Raw genomic sequence first — 24,757 nt, 5'->3', positions numbered from 1 at the left:
GGCCCTATCAGTATTTATATTTTACTTATTATTGTGTTTATATCCTGCCTTTTTTCCTCTTGCAAGGAATCCAAGGTGGCTTACATAGTTCTCCTCCTCTCCATATCCTCACAACCACCTTGAGCATCACTGACTGGTCCAAAGTCACTCAGTGAGCTTCATGGTCAAATGGAAACTAGAACCCAGATCTCCTGTGTCCCAGTCCAACACTAACCACTATACAACAATGGCTCAGTATGATGGTCTGTATTTTCAATCTCCCAAAAGACCTCCAGCCTTCTCCTCTTTTCCTTAACATCTGTCCAAGTTGCCTGCCCCACTTCTTTTGATACCACTGGATGATCTGCTCTTCATCTGTAGAATCCACAATACAATCAACCAAGCTTATTAAATTGATGATTTCCCTAAAAGATGTGTTTTTCCAAATGCTCCTGGCATTGAGAGACGCAGGTGATGGAAAGCAAATTTTGCTATTCAAATACCTTCATTTGAATCATTCTATCAGTGGATAATGCCCTTTGAATGACAACAACCAGGAAGCTTGTATCACCAAGGCACACAAAGTAGGCCTGCAAAAGAATAAGCCCATTGTCCACACATTTCCAGAAAAAAATCCTATGGAAGAAAAAAAAACTTTCCAGTTTTCATTGGAAAACTGGAAAGACAAAACACTACCATAATTTAAAGAATGACATCTCAAATTACATAATGATAATTAAAAATATTTACACAAGGCAGTGGAAACTACGGGCAAGATATGTGCAAAAGGGCACTGTGTATAGGTCTTTAATGTGGATTCATGTTCAAATACTGGAGGATATGGCTGCGTAAGTGCTGTGCATGGATCTGCACATGCCATACCTTGCACGTGTGGTAACAGATATGTTCTGCTGATCTGTACAGGGATCCTTTGTTACCCATGAACAGCAGAATCCAATGCATATCATAACTTGCTTTCTGTGCACAACCTCATCCTGTGCACAACCTGATCCTGATTCTTGTGAGCACAGGACAGCTGTCACAAGGGCTGTCAGCATAGAGAAGAGAAGAGCAAAATGCTATCTGGACAGATGACACTACCATTTCCCTGACCAACATCCCTGTTGAAATCACCCCTCTGAAACTTCTACTGAATAGGATAAGCATATATTACATCCAAGACACATATGAATTGGTCAGATTTTGATTTAAAAAAAAAGAACTTTAGGGTGTCAAAAAACCCTGTTTATATATTAGTGATTTTATTTATTTATTACAGTTCAAAACTGCCTAATCGCCAAAGCTCTATTTGGCAAATTCCACTCTTAAGGTTTATCCTGGGATCGTCCCGGGGTCGTCCCTGCCTGCTCCCAGGATATCCTGTGTGTCATTTACATGAACAGGGATGACCCTGGGATGATCCTGGGATAAACCTTAGGTCTAGCTAAGGCCTAAGTTAAGCCCATAGTAATGAATAAGAACAAGCACAAGTTTTACTCCATTTGCAGGTGCAGTGCCCATTTGTAGAGAACCCTATATAGTCCCCAGTGGGCTCTAGTTTTCTCCTTCCACTGACCTCAACATGCGCTGAGTCAGGGCACCAGGGCAGTTTGGGGAATGGGCAGTGCTCAAATTTGAGGATGGGCAAGCCCAGCTATCTTTTATGGAGCATGGATTTGCCCCACTTCTATTCAAGGAGCCCTTATGACTTCTCTGCCTGGATCTCTCCACGATGTCTTTCTGTGAACGCAGATCTACACGGTGTTTGTTCAGTTTTACACAGGTTGTCTTTCCAGATCCACCCAGGCTCACTGCTTCAACTGCAAGGGGGCAGAAGGCGCCTGTCCCTGCTTACCTCTTGTGACAACTCCTGTTGCTACTGTTTCTAAATATAACACAACACACATAATATTTTCAGTTGCATGTTCTTACCCTCCTTCAAAAATTTTAATTCGCATTGGCTCAGTTTGTTTGGCTGCAATATCTTTATCACCATGGCTATCTCCTTTAATTCTTTCTTTGATAACATTCCCCATTACTTTCTTTTCAAACTTGCTGCCAAATACAAAGAATGGCTCCTGCTTCATCTGCGAAATGAAAACAAAAAACAGAGTCACTAATTGGTGGCAATGTTTGAAACTCTGAATAAATGCAACAAATGTGAACAGAATATTTGCATTGCACTGCATTAATGTAAATGCTTTAGGACATACTTAAACCTGAAATCATGCTCAGACTCAAGAAGTCAATTAATCTGGCCCTTTCTTTTTGCCAAGTAATAAATGAGATAGGCAATAGGCAGCAGAGGAAAGTTTTTTGAAGTGCCTGAGATGCTGTAAACACAACACCACATCATGCTGCCATATATACACAAAAAGTAAAGATAAAGAAGACTTACTAGGCGATCAAAACCAGTCAACTGCTAGCACTGGGATTTCAAGTCATAGTCTGTTCAAAGCCATCTGGCCCATCAGGGTTGGTGTGGTTAAGACACACTAGTTTCTCTGCCTACAGTTCAAAAGGCAGTGATGTGGCAACAAACCATGTCCAACTGCCTTTGATCTCCCCAACCCAATGCATTAGGTACGCATTCATAGCTGAGACACACATCCACAACCTCCTGGGATACAACCAAGTGTTCTAATTAGGAGGAATATCATAGTCTGCATCAGGGCTAGAAAAAACCCAGCTGACTCCACATTTTCTGTTAAAGGAAAGGAAAGGAACCTCTCGTGCAAGCACTGAATCATTACTGACTCTTGGAGGGACGCCAGCTTTCGCTGACGTTTTCTTGGCAGGCCTTATAGCGGGGTGGTTTGCCGTTGCCTTCCCCAGCCATTATTACCTTTCCCCCAGCTAGATGGGTACTCATTTTACCGACCTCGGGAGGACAGAAGGCTGAGTTGACCCAAGCATTCTGCCTGAAACCAGCTTCCGCTGGGATCGAACTCAGGCCATGGGGAGAGTTTCGGCTGCAGAAACTGCTGCTTTACCACTGGGCTGATATGGCTTTATTTATTTATTTATTACATTTCTATACCGCCCAATAGCCGGAGCTCTCTGGGTGGTTCACAAACCTACCATGTAAACAAAAAACCAAATAAATAAAAGGCTGGGGTCTTTGAATTTGACCCAAATTTCTAGCCATGGTCTGTATACAGCTTCAGGGTTTCTAAATCCTATGACTGGTAAATGCAGATTTGTTTTGCATGTAGACGCCCCTGTCCAAAGTTAATTTATTCATGTTTTTACCAAGAGGTATCCACCACCACCACCTGAATCAGGCAAAAATGAAAGTGGAGGCATGTGAAAATAAGGCCTCCACAGTTGTAGACTAGCCTTTCCAGTTTTTTCAAAACCATCAATTATATCTGGAGGTTAGATGGTATACAAAGAAGCAACAGGATTAAAAATAAAAACAAGGTCCCAGCTATTGTTCAGAGTATGGCACACATATGGGGTTATTGCATTCCTGTGAAAATTCAATCTATTTTGCACTTGGAAAAATTTGTATCCATTACATGGCAGGAAAAAATTAAATAGAAGATCTATAATAAATACATCTTCTAACACATTATGAAATACCAACATTGCTTTTTGCTTATTTTTATGCTTTTTTTGCCAGTTGTGATGCAATATCTTCCTGCATGGGAGTGGCTTTGGAACAATTTCTGCAGATGAATATAAATGGAAAGTGTTGGAAATCCCCAAGGCTTTTTCAGAGTCGATCCATGAGCAGGATGCCATGTTCTTGCTAACTCCTGCTCATTGATCATTCCTGAGGAATGCCCTTGTAATTCCCATTTCAAAGAGATGTATTCATTACCCTAGAGGAACTATTCCAAAAACATCACACTGGAAAGTCTCTAATGCATTGCACTTCTCTGAGTACTGTAAAGTCTAAATAGAAACATGTGGATCTTTAAGGAATTGTTAATTACCTGAGCAAACTGTTTCCATGCACTTGATGACGTCAGTTTCCCTGCTCCAGGCCTATGCATTGGAGACAGTGTATAGATTTCTGTGCTGCTTCTCTGCTTGGACCGTAGGAGTGCAAGAGTAATCTTTGTACTCAGTCCTGATGGGTTTGGGTTACATGAACTAATGCACCACGATGCATAAACGGATGATTTTAGGGTTGCTTGTTGAACAAAACTGGGCTTTGTGTAGTTTAAGAAACACCAGCTCACAGTCGTCGTGGTGCGCAGACTAGGGAACTGCAGGATTTGTTGGATGTCTGAAAGATCCGTCAGGAGAATCGTCGAGGTCACAGCTTTTCCGCTTGGTTGGGATGCCATTTGTACCAACATACCAAATGGTAATTTTTGTTGCTTGGATTCTTCTATCTGGCTTTCTCCCATGGACAATGAAGTCCTCTGCGGGCTTAGACTCATATCTGATGCCGTTTCATCTACATCCAATTCTTCTGGGGATTCTCTGCCTTCGGAAGTGCCACTAGACTTTTGCACTGGTGAAGCAGAGTCAAAACTGGAAAGCTTTTCCCTGATCAGTGGAGAAGGCTCAGTGGTCGCTGGCAAATCTTGAGATGATGAGGACGATAACGGAGAAGAAGGCGAAGTGGACGGCACACTTTCTTTTGGCTCAGTAGTACAGCTCTGCCTAACCAGCTGAGGCTTTTGTGGTCTGGGAAAGCTTTTCTTTATGTCTGAACTGGTGAGTTCGACAGCACTTAGTTCCTCAACAATCTGTCCATACATTTTTTCATCCTTGACTCTCTTTTGCTGTTTGGTCTCTATAAAGAGCTCCAAGCTGCTTGCCGGTGAAAGCATCCGCTTGTTTCCACCAAGGGTAGAGGCAGTATCGGAACTGGAGGTCAAGCACAATGGGATGGAGGGGTCTAAGTTTAGTGACAAGGTCTGCGGTACTTTCCACAAGGGGTATTTTTCCAACCCTCCGTGTTGGCCTAACATCTGCGCTATGTTATACCCTATTCCGTGCATGGCTGCACTGGTTGCTAACGTTCTTTGAGAAAGAGTCTCATCTACTTTGCAAATGACAATTGCTGGGCTGCTGCTCTGAGCAAGAATCTGGGAAATGCTTGTGTACATGACACTACCATAGGATGGCACGTGGGTCTGGATCCTGACAGGCACAACTGTACCTGGTAACGATCGAACAGGTCCAATATTCTGGGTTTCAAAATCTACCTGTAGCTGCTGCTCAGAAGAGGTATCTGTTGATTTAATGCTACAATCTGGCTGGTATGTCGTGAGTGCATTTTTAGAATACTGCCCAGATGTTCCTGAGTAATGCTGGTAAGTTTGCTCTTTAGAATGTACGTAATCAGCAGCTTTCTTTCGGATATGCTCCTGAGCATATTCCGGATGGTAGCCTGGGTGACTTTCTGCCAGGAAAGGTTGCTTAGAGTAGGATTTTTGAAGCTGCTGCGCAAAATGATGTTGAAAGTGTGTCTGTGAAAGTTCGGAAGGCCACAGGGGTTGAGACGGCAAGTGAACCATGCAGACGGAGGGGTACGGAAGCTGCAGCAATGAGTTGTGGATGGGGAGAAAGGGAACCTTTTCCTGGATTGCAAATAGATGCTGCTGTTCTGCTGAATATTTGCTTGAAATATAAGGTGCTTGTGGGATCGAGGGGTGGGAAAGTGGAGATAAGCTACTGCTACGTGGGGGACACGAACCAGCAGACTGTTTCCCGGAATCATCCAGCTGAATAGAAGAGGGGGAATGAGGCCAAGCAACTTGGGAAGACCGAAGACTGGCATGTCCATGTTCCATTTGTTCTTGCTTTATGTTTTGTTCCATGTTCGGATCAGCCTGGGAAATCTCTGGGGAGCCGCTGAAAGAAGCCTGGCGAACCAAAAAGCATTTCTTCCTCTCTCGGACTGGAGATAAAGTAGTAGGAAGTGCCCCCACTGCAGAAGCATGAGACAGATTCCCGTAATCAAAGGATTTACTTCGTATCTCAGGGATTTCAGCAGGGCAAGGACACGGCATCTGTTCAGATGAGCAGCGACGCATTTCTTTCTGTTGGTGATGCCCCGGGACGGACAGCGAGTAAGTACCAGCTGGGACGGTTAAAAACTCAGACTGTTTGCCAAAGTCATCTGGTTTGGTTGAGGTTATGAACTTGATACTGTCCTCCCTTTCGAAGGACATTGAAAAACTTGAACTATGTGACAAGTTACTCTCTTGGCTTGGGCTACGGGAAAGGCTCGTCCCTGTGGACTCAAAGCTAGACTCCCCGGAGGAGACTTGCTCCAAGTCAGCAAGCCGCAAGCGCTTTTTCTTCGGAGGGAGCTTTTCGGCTGGGAGCTGGGAAAGGGTTTCACTTCTCTGTGGCCACTGGAATTCTTCTGGAGGCCGCTCTTGTTCTTTTGCTGGGACTTCCTTCTCTCTCTCAGGTTTATCTGGCTCCTCCGTGACACGAATCTCAGGTACCTGTATATTATGCTGGCGAACAAGTCTGAGCTGCATATGATATGGCTGAGAATGTTGGGATGAGGTCGAAGGCTGTTTGCTAACACTGTCAGCATGTTCTGTCTGCAGAACCCGATCGGGGCTCATTGGGGACTCTGCAATCTCACTTTCGCAAGTCTCAGATGACGAATAAAGTTTATCTTGCTGGCAAGCAACAAGCTCTGTCGATTCAGACCTTTCAAATGAGTTTGGCCGGCTTAATGAATTTGTGTGCTGAATTACAGAGATTACGTTTCCTTTTCTGCTCAGAGACTCTGCCGCCTTTTCTTGCTCAGCAGTTAAGGAACACTCTTCTAAACTGGTAGCTGGACTGCCCGACTGGAGATGGGGTCTACAGATTTCAAAGCGCTCTGGGTGAGAATGAGGGGAACTATCGTGGCTTTGAATAGTGTATCCACTCCTTGGTCCTTCCTGGATTTGTGATTTAGGATCGAAATCCCCTGTCACGGGACTGCCAGTAGCACCACTGCACAGGGATGGCGTGTCTTCCTCATCTCCAACACTCTTCTGTATTCTGCGCTTTCTATTTTCAAATACAATGCCATATGTAGAAGACTGCAATTGTGTAGGTGAATCTGAATAAAATTCTCCTCCTTGTTTTGACCCACTCAGACTTGATACCTCTCTGTAGCTTTGCTTCAGAGCCCCATAATCTTCCCATTTTCTGTAGTGCTTTACCGAGGAATCTCCCTCATAGAAGAGTCTCTCCCCTGAGGGCAACTTCTTCTCTCTCAGCCCTGGCCCTTTTTCTCCTGACCTGCTGGAAGCAACCATAATGTTCTTCCCCATTCTCCCATGGTACTCTGAATCTGAGTGTCCTTCTTGCAATGATGGCAACTCAAAGGCGGCTTGTCTTATTAACATCCGCTGATGGGGTATTCCTATTGTCTCAGGATAAAATACATCATCTGAACCAGTCATCCTCTCATCAAACGAATGGCTTCCTCTTAAAGCTGATGGAACATTCAAATTGGTTGCGGAGGATGTTGGCATGGAGTTACTTCTAATAAGTGGGTTTGTATCTGCTGGAGGTTCTAGGAGGAAAGATGTATCACCTGGGTGACTTCCTGGATACGGGCTTGATTCACTTTTGATGAATGGTGTGACTGTCTGAGAGTGTTTGGATTCTGAATTACTATCATTAAAGGCTTGGCTAATTTTTATAGTGCTCATTTTACTAGGATCAATTAGTGCTTCTTTATTTGGAGACATTCGCTCTTCAAGCATCTTGATATCCAACCTAGGGCTTATGAGAGGTAATGGCTCCACTTTGCCTTTTCTACCCATTGAGCTATGATCCTGATTGGCTGTCGCTAAAGGTTGTGCCGTCCTTTGATTAATTCTATAGAATTTCCCAAAAATTATTTCTTCATAAGACTTTGCATTGGTATTGGGTGGACTAATTTGCTGCTCTGCACTTTCTGAACGTGAAAAATAACCAGAATCGGTGCTTCCTTTACTATGTGGGCTCAAGAGATTTAATGACTGCTCAGAATCTTGCCCTTTCTTTTCAAACAGTCTTAGTGCAAGTCGCTGCTTAACTGTATGAGAGTCATCAGACTTAGTACTTAATGGGTTTTGCAGACTATCAGACCCAACGTGCTGGGAGCTTTCACATGGTAATTGTACCCCACTTCTAGGAATAATCAAAATAGGGACTTTCATTGGGCCTCCCAAGGATTCTTCTATGGATGTGTGAAAGCCACTTCTGCTAGTAATGTCCAATGGAATCTGCGGAACTGGGCTCAGTTTGTCAGAACCTTCAACAAGTAATGAAGTCTCTTCATCAGTATCTGTACTCTGCTCCCCATCTGAATGTATCTCTGCTTCCACATCAATGAAACTGGCATCTAGGTCCAACTTAGATACAGCTGATTCTGTGAAAGGTACTAATCCTGCTTTAATTGCATGGGCATGCGATTTCCTGTGCTTGTATAAATTGCTCTTTGTCTTAAACGAGAAACCACAAGGGACACAAGGGTATGGACGTTCCCCAGTGTGGGACCTAATATGTTTCTTAAGTACGCTAGGTTTGGCACAAGCCCTGCTACAGTAAGGGCATATGTATTTGCCAGGCTTTTTGGGTTTGTGTTCTTTCTTATGACCATCTTCTGACTCTATACATTTCTGAGAATACTGGCTATAAGCAGGGTTCAAACCGGAAATTTTCTTTCTGGAGAAACTTCCACTATGGCCATGCACTTGAAATGGAAACAAGTCCTCGGAGGAAACCTGTTGCAAATGGCCAGGATATGACCATTTATTACTTTCTAGGCTCTGATGTGGTTTTAGGTTGTGCAAGAATCCTTGTGGCAACGAATGTTGAGGGAAAGAAAGCGAATGTTGACATGAGTATGGACTCGGAAGGTGCTGTGGGTATTGCTTGTCAGTGACTTGTTGGGTAGCATCGCTAGATGATACCGCCTTCCCAGAAGGAAAAAGCTGTGCGGACGCAGGGTTTCCCACGTGTTCGGGATCTATTTGTGCCTGTCCTTCCAGGCTGCCAACCGTGCTCATCTTAACATTAGCTGATTGTTCCTGCCTCCATCTACTTGGTATTTTAGCGGTTTCTCCAGACCTTGAGGTAGCGTTTTGCCCTACAGCTGCATCTCCAGAGTCCATTTTGTCACACGAGGTCTTAAGTGCTAGTTCACTCGAAAGCCGTACAGGCACATGAAGTGTATCCAGTGCTGTGCTTTTTAAAGTTCAGTTGCTCCCATTTCTCCAGAGCTGTTCCAAGTTCACAGACTTCTCTTTCTCTGTGGAACTTTCCACATAGTAGTCTTATAGGCATTAGTTCTCTTGCAGCTCTACGCTAAGAAGTAATTGTTACACAGTTCTGTTCATGGCAGGAAATGTCTCTGAACAGTTTATTATACATCCGTCAAGACTTGCTATGGCATGTGAACATTATTCATGGTTATTAAGGATTCAGATGAAGAATGATCCAGGGAAATATATTTGCTCATCAACTAAAGAAGGGTTCCAGACATTCCTCCACAAAAGATGCAGCTGCCTGTCAAAGAGAGGGAAACAGATCAGTGCAAGTAAATACATAAAAGCAAAACATTCACTCATGTGTATGATGCTGGAACCCAAAGGTATAGGAGCCACTCAGTTGCCACCGGAAGCAGCAGTCACCCCATTCTTCCTCCTCTCTACTCCGATTCGTCTAACACAAAATGTATGATGTGACATTTACTGTGCTGTGAATTTCCTCAAACTTGTTTCTGCTTTGTAACTGTTGCTTGCAAGAGCGGTGAAAATCACAATGTCATAATGGGTTTTTATCCTGCAACTTTACCAGAGCTTCTGCTTCCAGGTTCTTTGCAAGATTAAGATTGGTCCTTTACACACAGTTCTGTTCCCTGCCCCGCCCCACCCCCGGAAATTCTTTTATCTGCAAGTTCTATATATTTTGTTATACAGTCACTAGATGGCGGTGTGGTATAGCTGCTGTTACATTGCCACTTCTTTTTTACATAGAGAAATTCAATTTGCGATATTTAAATAGCTCATAATCCCCGAATATGGTTTATGTCTGATAAACAACAGAGACAATCCAGGTGGAACTGGAGAAATATGAACTGTAGGTTCTTCATACAGTTCATATTCCTCTCCCTCAAACTACTTTTTACAAAATCCACATACCCCATTCCCCTTTTGCTCTTTCACTACTTTAAAATTAAGAAAACATACCTCGCCACAACCAACTCATTAACTCATTGATTGATGACTAATAAGAGTTTGTCTGCAGTGTCTGCAGTGTTGTAAATATTTTTATTCATTTCACCCCATAATATGAAGTATACAATATAAAAGCATACAATGTTTACATTGTTTGAATTAATTGCATAATTTATTCTACGTATGGTAAATCTGCAAGACATGCACTTCATGCATATGCGGTTCTGGTTCTGGAAGATGTGCACCCATATCCAGAAACAAACCACATGCGACAGATTCACAAACTGGATCCTCTGGCATTTTAAATTTTTACTTAAAAGCAATAGTAGGGGATGTCAGATTAAAACCCTTTCCCCCTTGCACCAGTTTTACCCGTTTAAATTCCTTAAGTGTTCCTATTAGACCCACAGCTGCTCTGATCCCATTCTGAACTTCCAAAGTCTGGTTTCAAGTAAAATATAAATATATCAGGAGTTCAGATCAACACTTGTGTCTAATTTAGTCCTTTATATTCATCCATCCACTGCCAGCTTGTGTGTGAAGAACGGATGGTAGGATCTGCCATTTTCTCTGTAGCTAGCATGTTTCTTCACTGGTCTGTGAGCACAGAACAGCTGTTCTGCATATGCAAAACACATATCCCACACCTAAGGCAAGGACTGCATTTGGGCAATAGTATTTAACAAAGAAATGTTGGATATAGTTAAGATATATATCAATATCTATCTATCTATCTATCTATCTATCTATCTATATATTCACATTTCTTTTTGCAGAAATAAAAATATCAGGACCATAATACATGTAATGAATTGCATTTATTTTCAAAATCTTTTCTTCTCCAGTACCAGAGCAAATGATATCTTCTTTAGTTTAGGGTTGTTGTTTTAAGATTTACCTGCATCATCTTGGCATATGCTACACATGATTATCTTGAAGCTTCCTGGAGAGGAAGAAAACAAACAAAACAAAAATTAGAAATATTTAAAATCTAAAGGGACCTTGTGCAGAGACATTTTTAAAAAAACAATGCTACAATGCTTATTCATCTACAGTGAATAAAAACAAAGTCCACTGCAACCATTTTTCAGTGGGGGAAGCACATGTTTCAAAAGGTAAAGTTTTCATGTCCTAGTGTAACTAATACAGATTTTCAAATTACATGTCTGACTCTGTAGTCAATAAGCTCCAGTATTTCCCCCACTGGCCATGCTTACAGGGCTAAATAAAACCAGGAGGGAATCTACACGTTGTTGTGAGGGCGCTTATATGCGCCCCCAGTGCGCCCCCACAACGACTGTGTAGACCGAGAAAGAAGAGACGGAGGAAGAGGCGGAGGAGGTGGCGGCTGCGGAACTGGCCGTGCCGCCGCCGCCGCCTCCCCGCCGGCCTCCTGCTGCCGGGCTAAGAGCCACCCGGGTCGGAAAGCTCGGCTTCCGCTTCCGCCGAGCTCTCCGACCTGGGTGGCTCTTAGCCTGGCAGCAGGAGGCCGGCGGGGAGGCGGCGGCAGCGCGGCCGGTTCCCCTGCCGCCTCTTCCTCCGTCTCTTCTTCCTCGGTCTACACAGTCGTTGTGGGGGCGCACTGGGGGCGCATATAAGCGCCCTCACAATGACGTGTAGATTCCCTCCAGAATGTAGGTGTTAGTGCAGTCATGAAGGCACAAAATGCCTTCCTTTCTCATGCACTGGGAACAGCAACCACTGGCTTCTCCACATGGGGCTTATATTGTGCAATCAAGATTGGTTACTCTCAGAAGATTGCGGTAGTGCTGTGCCAAAAATTTCTCCCATGAAAATTTCAACCATTCTTGTTCAATCTGATGGAAAAGAAATTGCTTTCAAAAAGAAATTCAAAGGAGAGGAAATTGCGGAGACATTCTCATGGGTTTGGTTCTTGTGTTTTACTTTACTTATGCGATGGCTGAGGAGTGTGTATGAGCGTCCAGCCTTTCATTGTACAATCATCTCTCTGAAAGCAGGTAGCCTCCTTGGCTTCCCGTCCTTTCTGCCCAGGGGAAAACATCACGTATTTATTCCTCTCATAGGGCATTTTCAGATCAAGAAGTGCAGGCAGCCGGGGAGACTGCAGGGCAATGGTGAGTTGTGCAAAAGAATGTAAAATGCAGACAGTACCCTCAGCAAACCCCACAGTAAAAAAACGCCACCAAAACACATTTAACATGAATTATAAAATGCGCTGAGGATAAGGCAGAAAAATGGGGAGCCTCTTTCATGGCGAAGAAAACTTTCAAGAAATTGGAGGATGGATTTTGGCACAGCATTAGCTCCACCCTTTCCCTGGAGCTGGATACAACACTGCTACCCTCCTCATACCTGCTGCAAGGCTTTCAGGGAAGGAGCAGTGTTGCGTTGGAGACAAGATGTATCTGCAATCACCCTCAGATATTTGGAAGACCCTAGAAAAGGCGCTGAATCCTGTAAACCACCCAGAGAGCTTTGGCTATTTAGAAATGTAAGAAATAAATTAATAACAATAGAGCTGACCCAAAATTTCTTACAATACATGATCCTCGGGGGGGGGGGGGAGGATAGATTTTTCTTTTCTTACCCCTTAGAAATAAAAGGGTGCTTTGCAGAATTTTCTCCAAATTTTCTTCACCATTATTTTTTTTTGTGGTGGCTGCAATCTCACCACCCCCTGCCATGCTGCCTAGCATGATGCTAGTTGTCTGGGACATTGTGGAGGATGCAAAATGGAGGCCAGGCTGCCAACACAGGTGATGCTGTTGCCACTTGCAGTGGCAGTGCAGAAATACTAAAAACCCAAAGGGGAAAAAAAGGAAAGAAGCCTTTCTACAACCCTTGGAGAATTTCTCTCTCCCCCCCCCCCCCGAGAAATTAGGTGAAATTACCCCCCTCCTCAATTTCCTCTGACCAGGTGGAGAATTTCAAGAAGCTACTTGCACATTGCTCTAGATTGTCGGCCCTTTACACAATGTCATTAGTTTCCAGGGCCCTTCACATGGTTTATGACCATACCCCCCATTTTAAAGTGCATGGAAAATCCGATTTTTCGCTAGGAAGTGCTTTACTTGTTGGGTGTACTTCTGTAATGGTGCAACAACATCAGCTCAATGCATTTTGGGCTTTTGTACAATAAACTTTTCTACAGCATCCTGAGACTTCTCTTCCTTTTTGTGTTCATCTTGGATGCTCACCTGCCTTGCACCCTTGCTGCAACACCACCATCATCTAGTGGCTTTAATATGAAACATATAGAACATATCGAGAAATAAAACAGCATGTGTAAACCTGTGTAAAGGAGCTGATCTTAATCCCACAAAGAATCTGGAAACAGAAACCTTGGTAAGGATGCAGTTTATCCTCATGTGTTGAACCCTCCTTGCTGAGGAGATATTTCCCATGTCCTTGCTAAGCTTCGGCAATGTACGAAGCAGTATGACAATGGAATCAGTTACCTAGGGAGGTTGTGGGCTCTCCCACACTAGAGGCCTTCAAGAGGCAGCTGGACAAGCATCTGTCAGGGATGCTTTAGGGTGGATTCCTGCATTGAGCAGGGGGTTGGACTTGATGGCCTTGTAGGCCCCTTCCAACTCTGCTATTCTATGATTCCCCATCCTAAGGCTGCTAAGGATGGCTAGAGGACAAGGCCAGTGACCATCCCAGGAGCTATTTTGGTCAGCTTAAAAACCCTTATATACTGCTGCAACCCTGAATCTTTCCTTCCAGCATCCAAAGGCAATTCAATGAATGAACAGCAAAAGGCTTAGACATGTGTGGCTCAAAGTGCTACACTTCACATTAATGTGAGGCCATTATAATGCAATAGTACGAACCGCTATTTGTGTCAAACTGCCCCCTCAGGATTTAGTCTGCCCAAATATAAAGTAAAAGAGGCGTTTTTAATTAAGTTGTTGAAACAAAACTTCTTCATATTTATTTATTGTTTCTTTAATTGTGCAATGGTGCTAATAATTTTCAAGAGCGTGTCTAGAACAGGTATAGGCAAACTGGTGCCCTCTAGATGTTTTGGGTTATAACTCCCATAATCCCTAACCATTGGTCATCTACATGGAGCTTATGGTAGTTGTAGTCCAAAATATGTGAAGGATACTAGGTTGCCTACTGATAGTCTAGAACAGTGGTCTTGAACTGGTCCAGACCTGATACCCACCCTGGACTCCCAACCTGCAACGTGGGACCTACTCTCACAATTTCACAATTGCCCAACATGGCGTCAATGGCTTTGCTGCAACCCATCTGGACAGATCTTGTGACTTACTTTTGGGTCGCAACCCACCAGTCAAAGACCACTAGTCTAGAACAATTCTGGGACCGCTTTGTTAGGCAGACGTAACTTTTAAGTACCGTATTTCTTTGATTCTAAAACACACTTTTTTCCCTAAATAAACAGCTCTAAAAATGGAGTGCGTCTTAGAATCAATGGCATCTTAGAATAAAAGAAATACGGTAGTGAGATTTAGGACCGTATGAGGCAGGCGTCACAAGAACAGTTGGTTTGGCAATAGAACAGTAAGGTAGGAAATTGTGATGAACAAAATAATGGCTTCATTAATAAACTAATTAATTATCCTACTGATCACGCACCAATTAAATAAAAAGGCACAGTTGCTTGTGAGATATAAAAACTGACTCTGAAGAAAGGCAGATGGTTATGGGTAAAATAGCTGTGCTATTACATAAATAAAGGAAATAACATCTTTTCTTTTTTCTTTTTTCTTTAACCAAATATCACTGTCAGCCACAATGAGGAAAATGTCACAAGCAGCAAGGATCCAACAATTTCTATAGCAACACTTGCAAACAGATTGTGGACAATCTCGGAAGAGATGATCCACATGGGGCAGTTCACATACAAAAGGCTGTGCAGAGAATTCCCTGCATGCAGGCGGTCCACCTCACTTAAGCAGTTCTGGCTCCAGTCCAGAAATCTGCAAATACAGCAGCAGGATGTGTGCCCACTGCTACATTTATAACACTCCCCTGTGCAAACGTTTCCCCTTCCTCTGTCTTAGGAATCATCTGTTCAGCACAGGGAATGAGAGATCTTTTCACCCATTATGCAGCAAAAAAAAACACCCCAGATCTGCCATAGAGTGCAACATCCATGAAAAGCCTTACCCAGTTCTGTTCATCAGACAGCTAAAACAGACATTATTTAAAACCTGTGTCTAGCAGCTATACTTTTTTTTAAAGCTTGTACTCTAGAGTAGGCACAGAGGACCCAATCCTGATCTTAAAAGCCCCCTACTCTCCATGCTAGGATCCTGATTGGCTCACCTGCATCTACTCTAAAGTAAAAATGAAAAGAAGGGGGAAGACACAGCTGCTAAACACAGATTTAAAATGATGTCTGGCATACACAACGGCTTCTCATTAAAAAGAGCATCAACATTCTATTCAATGGAGGAGGCAGGAGTCCTTTTACATCCGAGTGGCTGCTCGCTTCATCAAGATGAGTGAGGAAATCTGCTCACATGAGGGAGCACCATGCATGATCACGGGTGTGGATGAAATTAGACACAATGCAGTTACAAAACATGGTGTATCATAATTAAGTGGGCTAAGATAGTAACAATGGTGCTTTCTCAGGGGATGAAGATGTGGTGATGGCGACCAGCTTAGATAGCTTTAGAAAGGGATTAGATACATCCATAGTAGATAAGACTCTCAATGGTTACTAGTCATGATGGCTATATATCTCCAGTATCAGAGGCAGAATGCCTCTGTATACCAGTTGCTAAGAGACATGCACAGGAGAGTGCTATTGCACTCATGTCCTGTTCGTGGGATTCCTGTTGGGCCATCTGGTTGGCTACTGTTTGAACAGAATGCTGTACTAGATAGGCCTTTGCTCTGATCCAGCACAGTTCCTCTTAAGTGTTCCATGCTGAGGCTATAACATCTAACACCGTTTACGTCACTAATTCCATGATCATATGGAGAATTTCCATGCTTCTGGCCAGATGTGGCTGGCAGAATTTCATCGGTGAAGGCCCATAGTCAGTGGTAGAGCACATGTTTGGATACAGAAGGTACACAATTTAATCACTGGCATGTACAGTCAGACGGATCAGGTAGCGGCTGATGTGTAGGATTTCTGACTGAAACCCTGGAGAGCTACTAGTAGTTGTCAGAGTACACAGTACTGAGTGAGTAGATAACAAATATAGCGCAGCCTGCTATGTTCACTAACACAAAGATTTGACCTGCTCTAGAGTAACCTCCTATGTTCACTAACACAAAGGTTCCCTAAGTGAGGGCTGCAATTTACATTATAAAATGTTCTCGACGTTACTGCACAGATCACATATTTTCAGTATTATCCATTGGCAAATGAAACATACAGAATGACCCTAAGAGATATAATTTCATTACATGTTAACATGATGAAGCAACATTTACACGTGTCCCTTTAAAGAAGTTCTGTGGACTTCAAATTGCAATCTAGCAAGAAGAGAGCCCTCTGGTATTCTACTTTTCTCATCCACAGTTATTAAAAATAAGAAATGAAGTGAAAAACCTTCCTAGACCTCACTATTTACTTTATTTTACATAGATTTAACTTCGTATGTCCAATATTTTGGCGGGAGGGAGAGTTTAATTGGTCTCTTGTGATTGTGGCTTGGTAGCTGGCATTATTCTACATGGCTTCCTGAGTTCTTCCATGTAGGAATGTAATTTCCAGGATTTTTTACTGGCTCTTTATAAAGTTTGAATCTTGCTTTTAAAATGTAAGGATAGTTACCAAGTAAATAGCTCATTAGCCCATACAGAAGACTTTTCCACATGCAGCTTAACCTCCAACAAGTAATAATTTTTAAATACAGGAAATGGTATTTTCTGCTTCAAAAATGAATTGAGCATATAAACCCAGGGCTTGCACAATCCTGTTCTTGTAATGTTGAACCATGGCTTAGCATTATGTCTACACACAGCCTTGATTTCCAACATCGTCTTTGATGAGTGTTGGTAGTGGGGGGCAGGAGGATCCAGAGATGAGGGGAAGCCAAATGTGTTCTTTTGCTGTTTAAATTTGGTATTCAATAGCACCCTGAAGAGGGCAGTCTCAACTAATCTTGTGATTATGATGGAGGAATATGAAGGATTTTCTCTTTGAGTATGTAAGGTACGCTATTTTCATGCTACAGAGAAATACATAGAGGATCCTATTGTTGGGCATACTAGAAATCTACATGCCCCCAGGGAAACAGCCTTCTTAGGAGTGATCTAAGGCTCTCACTGATAAAACAAGAGGGGATTAACAGTAGCTTCACAGCCCTTGGTGCTAGTTCACTATCAAGCTTCTCCCTAGTTGCTATGAAGTAGTAGCATTATGTCTGTAAAAAGAATTTCTGAGAAGTAGTCTCCTCCAGGCCATGTGACAAACTACTTGTGAAACTGAGGTGTGGTGTGGTGGGAGGTTCAAAAGTACTTTGGGATATGGAATTGAAAATACAGGGCTGCAGTCCAATGCTTTTTTAAAAAAAAATATCCACCAGCTATGCAGAAGTTCTTAAGCACACTTTAAGTACTCTTATCTATGCATGCAGTAGTCACATCCAAATCCCTGTAAGGTTCTAGTGTACATGCAAAATCCCTTTCAACCCTTCTCCATTGTCTCCAACACTGGATTCTATGCATTTGTGGCTGTTCCTAATATTCAAGCGAATGGAGCAGTAGTGCTTACACAGAACTCCTGTTATGTGCATCAGAACGTTGTGGTATAACAGTTTCCAAGAAATTAGTTCTTGTAGCCAAGTTTTGTGAGCTGGAAATAAATCAACCCATCTCAAATAACGCCCCCAGCACATTCTAATCAGTTTTAACCATTTATACGCATAAACTGTATGTGTTTCTGTATGTGTTTGTGGTTGATACTCACTCTCTCTCTAAACAAAAAACACCAATAACAACACAACAACAATTTCTCTCTATATATATTATTATTGTTTCTACAAACTCTTATAAGATACCTGTGGTAGAACTGCCTTCAGCTGACTTTTCCATTTAGTGACAGAGAATGCCCATTTTTTTCTAAAACGACTTTTTATGCAGAATTGTGACCTGTTTTTAAAATAAATGTTTTATTTCCACAGCACTTCCTGCTCTTGGACTGTATTTGCTTTACATCTGCCTCTACAGCAGTAAGATGCAGGAGATGTCCCTAGTTGACTTCAGGGAGAAATTGAAACACAGACATTCAGACCTTAGGAAGCACGGGTCCCTTTGGATCCCTATCCCTACTCACACCAGCCCCAGCACTAGCACTAGATTACATCCAAAACCACTGTCTCTCAGAGTCTTAGGTTCCATTCAGATGTTATACTGGATTTTTCCCCATTCAGGGGCACCGATGCATCTGCATTCAAAGAAGCAATACAGTTTGTGAGTTGATACTTAATGGATACCGAGTAGCTTAGGTGAGTTACTTGTTTGGGGTAAAACCTAATCATCACAAAGCAAGTTTTCAGCAGATTTCAGAGCAATATTTCTTAGAGAATCAACTGGATGAAAGAGTTTCATCCAGTTGATTTGAAAAGTATTTTGAAAAGTATTTTGAATGCTGAAAGGAACAGAAATGTGTAATTATTTGTAAAGAAGTCAAAGTAGCCTCAATTGCTCATAGAGTGGGCTGGTGCTGGGCCTAGGGTCTGCTGATGAAGGTGTTTATATTGTTAGTGGTACTGTCACTAGAGATATCTGATATTAACTATTTATTTAAACTACTTGTATTGCATTGGATATCCTATGGTCCCTAAGCGATTTACATAAAACATACATAATATACAATATAAAAACCAATGTAAACCTGTGTAAAACAATACATTTATTAAAAATGTTACATGAATAATAAAACAAGTCAGGAAATGCTTGAGTAAATAGATACATCTTCAAGAGAAATCTAAAGCTCTCTGCAGTTTCTACCTCTTGGACCACATGTGGGAGAGCATCCTAGAGGGTGGGTTTCACTATCGAGAAGGCCCCACTTACATGCCATTACCTGACGAAGTCAGAAACATATACAACTAGTTTTTGATATATCCATTCTCTAGCAACAGTTTTACATTCACATGTTTAGAACTGGACCAATGTTGCCTTTCTATATTTGTATTTCACCCTTCCTCTGAGGAGCTCAGGATGGTATTTTAGTCATACAAGTGACTTGTCCAAAGTTACAAAGTATATTTCAAGGCCAAGTGAGAAGTTGAGCTTGGTTTTCCCAAACGCCTGGCTTTCTCTCTTGCAACTGCACCACAGACTAGCTTTGTTATAGATTTGATTATGTATTCACACACACACACACACAGAGAGAGAGAGAGAGAGACTTAAGACTTTTTATTAACAAAGAGTATTTTGAAAACTACCTCAACCATATTCAACTTATGGCTGCTTTGTGACAGCAAAAGTCCATTTGCCAATATGTGTACATAATGAAGGAGAGGCCACAGCCAGTCCTACCTATATACCTATAACAATCACACATCTGTCATATGCATACACTAAAAGTTCGCATCTAATGTGTGAAGCAGCTGTTGTGCTTCGCTGCTGTGCTTTACAACCCAAACTACTTAAGAAGATTAATTAGCATGCATATTTATATTTTCCTCGCCTTTCCACATTTTAGTCTGTCCTGTTCACTCTGAGATGGTGAATCACTACAAGACAGCCTTCTTACTTGGTTCCTCAAAAGACACACAATAGTTATAAAAATAGATCATGCAAATGAAGCCCATACAACGTCAGCAGCCAGATGAGCGTGGGTGATCAGATAAGGCTCTACAGTTGCAAAGAGCAAACTGTTTAGGAGAGCAATTGCCTTTTTCTTTTCTTTTTTGGTCACCCTTGCTGTTGCTTGTTATATTAATAAGCTATGTTCTTCCTACCCCCAAATCAGCCATTAGCAAGGCCTTGATAAATGCCATCTGACAAGAGCTAATCCTCCTTTCATTTTAAGTTTCCTACTAACTCAGGAAGCAGCACTTTGCTTAGAACTGAAGGTACAGTGGAGGTGTCATTAAAAATAAAGGCAAGCATAAAATCTAAATATAGCCAAGACTACCCACTTGGTATGACTGTATGTATATATTTAGCAAGTCTAACACTTAGGGGGTTTTGTTTTTTCTTTGAATTCACCTAAATGCAAAAGAGCATCCTGGTTTAAAATATACTGTCTGTTTGATACACGGCAGTAGTTCTACAATAGTCCTAAGCACAGTGATTATCAGTGTGTATACTATGCACAGGGCTCTATACTAGCAAAGGTTCCTGTGCTTATTACCTTTTATTCATACATCAGGGTTTAAAAAATTAAAATGTGGGAACGTTCTGTAAAAAAAAAAATAGCCATGGTTCTTCTGGATATCTCTGAGGAACCAATGAACAGATATTTATGTAAAGAGCCAGATAAGACAGTTATTTGAAATAAGAAACAGAGGCCAATGTATAGAAAACATCTTGAGCCACTTCAAGAAAACATTCCTGGCTTAAGGACTCCAACTATCTGCACTGGATACCAGAGAGGTGGTATCCAGATCACAGAATGCTACAAGCAGGGAGAAGCAGAAATTACTTTCTGTCTGAATGGTCTGAAGGAATCTGATGTATTCCCATCTAATTTGGTCTAGGCCATCATATCACCCAACTCTTTGGAGAAAGGGGTAAGATACAAAGGTATTATAAATAATATTAGAAGTACTTAAGGAACAAAACAGCTTATCTGGGTCAAGGCCCATCCAACACTACTAAGACAGGCAGGAGAATGATGTTACTAATACGCTAATAGGCTAATATGACTGAGAGAAAAAAATGTATTTCCACTTCTGTCTATGGTGAACAATTAGAACAGAGGTTGGTAACTTGTTCAACTCCTAAGGGCTACACTGGAAAAAAATATTATGAAAGGCACTGATTTGTCATAATATGGAAATCCACAACAGGGTTTATTCTAAATTTGGGCTCTCACCCCTGCCCCCGCCCCCAACATAATTGTGTTTGGTTTCCTTCTTAAAATGCCACCCACCCACCCAGAAGCAATGTATATTTTCCAAGGAAACAGAGGTCACACTGAAAATTTAGCCCTCTTCATACACCTGAATCCCAGCTTTTTCCTACTTAAAGCATATTACTTCTTCTGTCCCAGGTCCCTGGGCAAGAGGCGTGCTTTTTCCCCCTCCAGAACATTTTAGGCAAATGGGATTGAAGGGACTGACCGACAGATTTCCAGTTGCCTTCATACACTGTCCCTTTCATTTCTTTCTCCCACATGCTTTCCCCTTGGCCCTTCCTCTTCTGGGCCAGTTGGTTCTCTCTACCTGCATCATGCGGTCTTCTGTCCTCAAATCCACGCCATTCAGCGCCAATTGCCAATCCTTACACATCCTTGCTCCAGTTTATACCTCCTTCTGCTTCTCTATTCTACTCTATGGCCATTTCTACACCTGCCTTTTTCCCCAGGATCGTTCCGGCATCATCCATGTGCATCCAAATGACATACAGGGGATCCCAGGAGCAGGCAGGGACAATCCCTCCATTTTCCTGCGATAATCCTTAGGTGTAGAAAGGGTCTATGTTTTTGGAACATGTCAGCTAATATGCAGAGAGGATGCCCAGACTGACATAAAATGGGCATTTTTGCTTACCTCCAATTTTGTTCCTCTTCTTCACTGCCCTGGTTTCCCTTTCTTTAGGTCACCTGGCTAACTCTCTAAAATTGCTTTTTTAAGGAAGGAAAGGAAAGGAACCTCTCGTGCAAGCACTGAGTCATTACTGACTCTTGGAGGGACACCAGTTTTTGCTGACGTTTTCTTGGCAGGCCTTATAGCGGGGTGGTTTGCCATTGCCTTCCCTGGCCATTATTACCTCTCCCTCAGCTAACTGGGTACTCATTTTACCGACCTCGGGAGGACAGAAGGCTGAGTCGACCCAAGCCGGCTGCCTGAAACCGGGGGGGGCGGGGGGAAGATCTACACTACTGCTTTTAAAGCGTTTTAAGGCACTTTGAAAACTGTATATGCAGTGTGTCCTGGGCCCCAACAGTTGTCAAAACTGTTATAAAGAGCTTTAAAGCAATAGTGTAGATCCCCCCAGCTTCTGCTGGGATCGAACTCAGGCCGTGAGGAAAGTTTCAGCTGCAGAAACTGCTGCTTTACCGCTCTGCGCCACTTAGGGTCACCTGGCTAACTCTCTAAAATTGCTTTTCAAAACTCCCTTCAATTTAAAAAGCAGATGAGGTGGGTGTGGGTGAGCAGAAGCTGCTGAAAGGAAGACACATAGCACTATTATGGATGGATGGCATTGCAGGCAGGCAAGCGTATCACAGCTATTAACCATTTACAGGAGACAAAGCAGTTCCTGTTGACGTTATGAGTTATGTGCAGTGGGCTGAAGTTCTGTAAGTTCCTGATTGGTTAACATAATGCATAATGTATAACATAATGCAGTGAAGTAATGTGGGATGTAATTAGAGATGCCATAAACCTCTGCTTCCTGACTGGCATAACAGTTTGCATCCTGCAAGCCAAGCACATAAATATTTTGCCCATCCTGCAATTGATAGATATTTCATGGTGATACAGTTTATTATTCAGGGATGCTCTAACCCTTTCACTAGTGCCTATCCAAAGTATTTCTTCTCATCTCTGTGATATTTTATACTGTATTTTATATTATGGTTTTATACTGTTGTTTTATACTTTGAATTGTCTTAATTTTGTAAACCGCCCAGAGAGCTTTGGCTATTGGGCGGTATAGAAATGCAATTTAAAAATATATATATATATGGGGGCTTGAGAAAAATTCTACCCTGTGTTTCAGTCCCAGACCTTCTACTGATAATGTACACAATGTACACAAGTACAAAGTGAGCACTAATAAGGCTTGCACTTGCAATCTTCCAGATATCACTTCAGGTGCTGTCAGGAGGAAAGACATGCAGATGTGCACAAAAATATATATGCTATTAATACATGTTCAAAGCCCATTGTCACAACTGATACTATCTAATTTTATGAACATGAAATTGTATGATTAAAATGAGGAGGGAAATAGTGTGAAAAAGTATTCTGCTGCTGTGGCAACAAGAGAGAAGGCCTTCTCAGTGGTGGCCCCCCAATTATGGAATGATCTCCCTTATGAGGCCTGCCTGGTACCAACATAGTTATCTTTTTGGCACCAGGTTAAAACTGTCCTCTTCTCTCAGGCCTTTGCAGCATACAATGAATTTTAAATTGAGTCTTGGATTGTCTTTGGCTGATGGTCTAACAAATTGTTTTTAGATATATGTTGCCTCTGTGTGTGTTATCTGTTCATATGGTTTTATGAAATGCATTTCTTTTTGTACTCTGTATAATGTCTTTTAATGGTTTTTAATTTTTGTGAACCACCCAGAGAGCTTTGGCTATGGGGAGGTATAGGAATGTAATAAATGAAATGAAAAGAAATATCAAGGAAGGGTTTAGAAATAAACAATACACATTAGAATTTTAGTTCTTGCTGAGATCCATCCTCTATTTCCTTTCACCTGCCTTTCCTTAAGAAGGAGACAGAACGGAAAGGATGAAACTTGCAGGAACAGTCCTTTCCTATTCCAGCCCTTCTCTTTTCCTCTCATGATGGAACAGAAGAATGGGGAGTAACCAGTTCCATCCACAGAGTGGACTATTTGTATTACAGATATAACTAAGTGTTAATGGAGTGAAGCAGAGCTGTTTTTGATTGGCTTGTGATCACTTTGAGGATAAGAAACTGGGCTTGGTAGCTGTTCAATTTCAGAATTTTTAGCTGGCCTAGATGTCACCTGGAGTGACTGAATCTTACAGACATCATTCCATAAGTCTCTTACCTACTTGACTCCAGTATTTTGTTGACTAAACCTGGCAGTTTTTATAGACAGAGGGTTTAATTTCTTTCTCTCTCTACTGAATCTGCAGCTTGATATGTCAGCCTTCACCCTATGACTTACCAGAAACTGCCATGCTCCACCTCCAAATCAACCAAGAAGCCACCAAGCTCTAGCCAGTGTCTACTCAAAATCCATCCCTGCCTTTCATTATTGACCAGGTATTCCTAAACTCTCAGGCCAGACTTAATATCATATATTCTGACCAGACATGGCTTTCCAGAGTTTTGGGCAGAGATCTACCTGATCTTTTTAACCCTGGGATTGAGCCCGAGACATTCAGTATGCATTCCATCTCTTAGCTCTGATCCCTCCTCCCAAAAAGGAGAAGGTGCCCCAATGCAGGCCAGTGTGGCTCTGATATCAGAGGAGCAGTGAATCCACTCCAGGTTTCAGTCAGAATCAGTCAGAACTCTAGTCAGAAGAAGAAGTGACTGAAATCTGGAGTGGGTTCACTGCCCCACTGACATCAGAACCACCAGCTTCCACTGGGGTGACCCCACACTTCAAAGAGGAAATATTTGTGTGTATTGACAGTCACTCTGAGTATAGGGCTTTACTTATAATAAAATTGCATATTATATTTCCCTCCCTTTTTATTTCTACACATCAGAGCTGTTCAGATGTGGGAAGCACAGTGCCACAGGCACTGTTTGTCCTGGAAAGTGACGTACATCTCCATTGTTTCATGAGCGGGCAGGGCCAATCGGGTGTCTTCTATTATTAAAAT

General features: G+C 42.2%; 1 protein-coding gene across 3 annotated transcripts in view; it reads right to left on the bottom strand.

Annotated features, from left to right (window-relative positions):
- HIVEP2 (HIVEP zinc finger 2) overlaps positions 1 to 24,757 on the bottom strand; it is a 153,592-nt gene that overhangs the window by 15,357 nt on the left and 113,478 nt on the right. For all 3 annotated transcript variants that reach the window (XM_063124595.1, XM_063124596.1, XM_063124597.1), the window contains 3 exons: positions 11,023 to 11,067; positions 3,921 to 9,453; positions 1,912 to 2,066 (listed from right to left, as the gene is read on the bottom strand). In XM_063124595.1, coding sequence (XP_062980665.1) covers positions 1,912 to 2,066; positions 3,921 to 9,059 — 5,294 coding nt within the window. In that variant the 5' untranslated portion in view covers positions 9,060 to 9,453; positions 11,023 to 11,067. The remainder of the gene's footprint in view (positions 1 to 1,911; positions 2,067 to 3,920; positions 9,454 to 11,022; positions 11,068 to 24,757) is intronic.

This window comes from Elgaria multicarinata, chromosome 4 (assembly GCF_023053635.1).
Source record: "Elgaria multicarinata webbii isolate HBS135686 ecotype San Diego chromosome 4, rElgMul1.1.pri, whole genome shotgun sequence".
Taxonomy (NCBI): domain Eukaryota; kingdom Metazoa; phylum Chordata; class Lepidosauria; order Squamata; family Anguidae; genus Elgaria; species Elgaria multicarinata.
The sequence above is the reverse complement of the archived record's forward strand: the minus strand, read 5'-3'. Positions and strand labels throughout refer to the sequence as shown.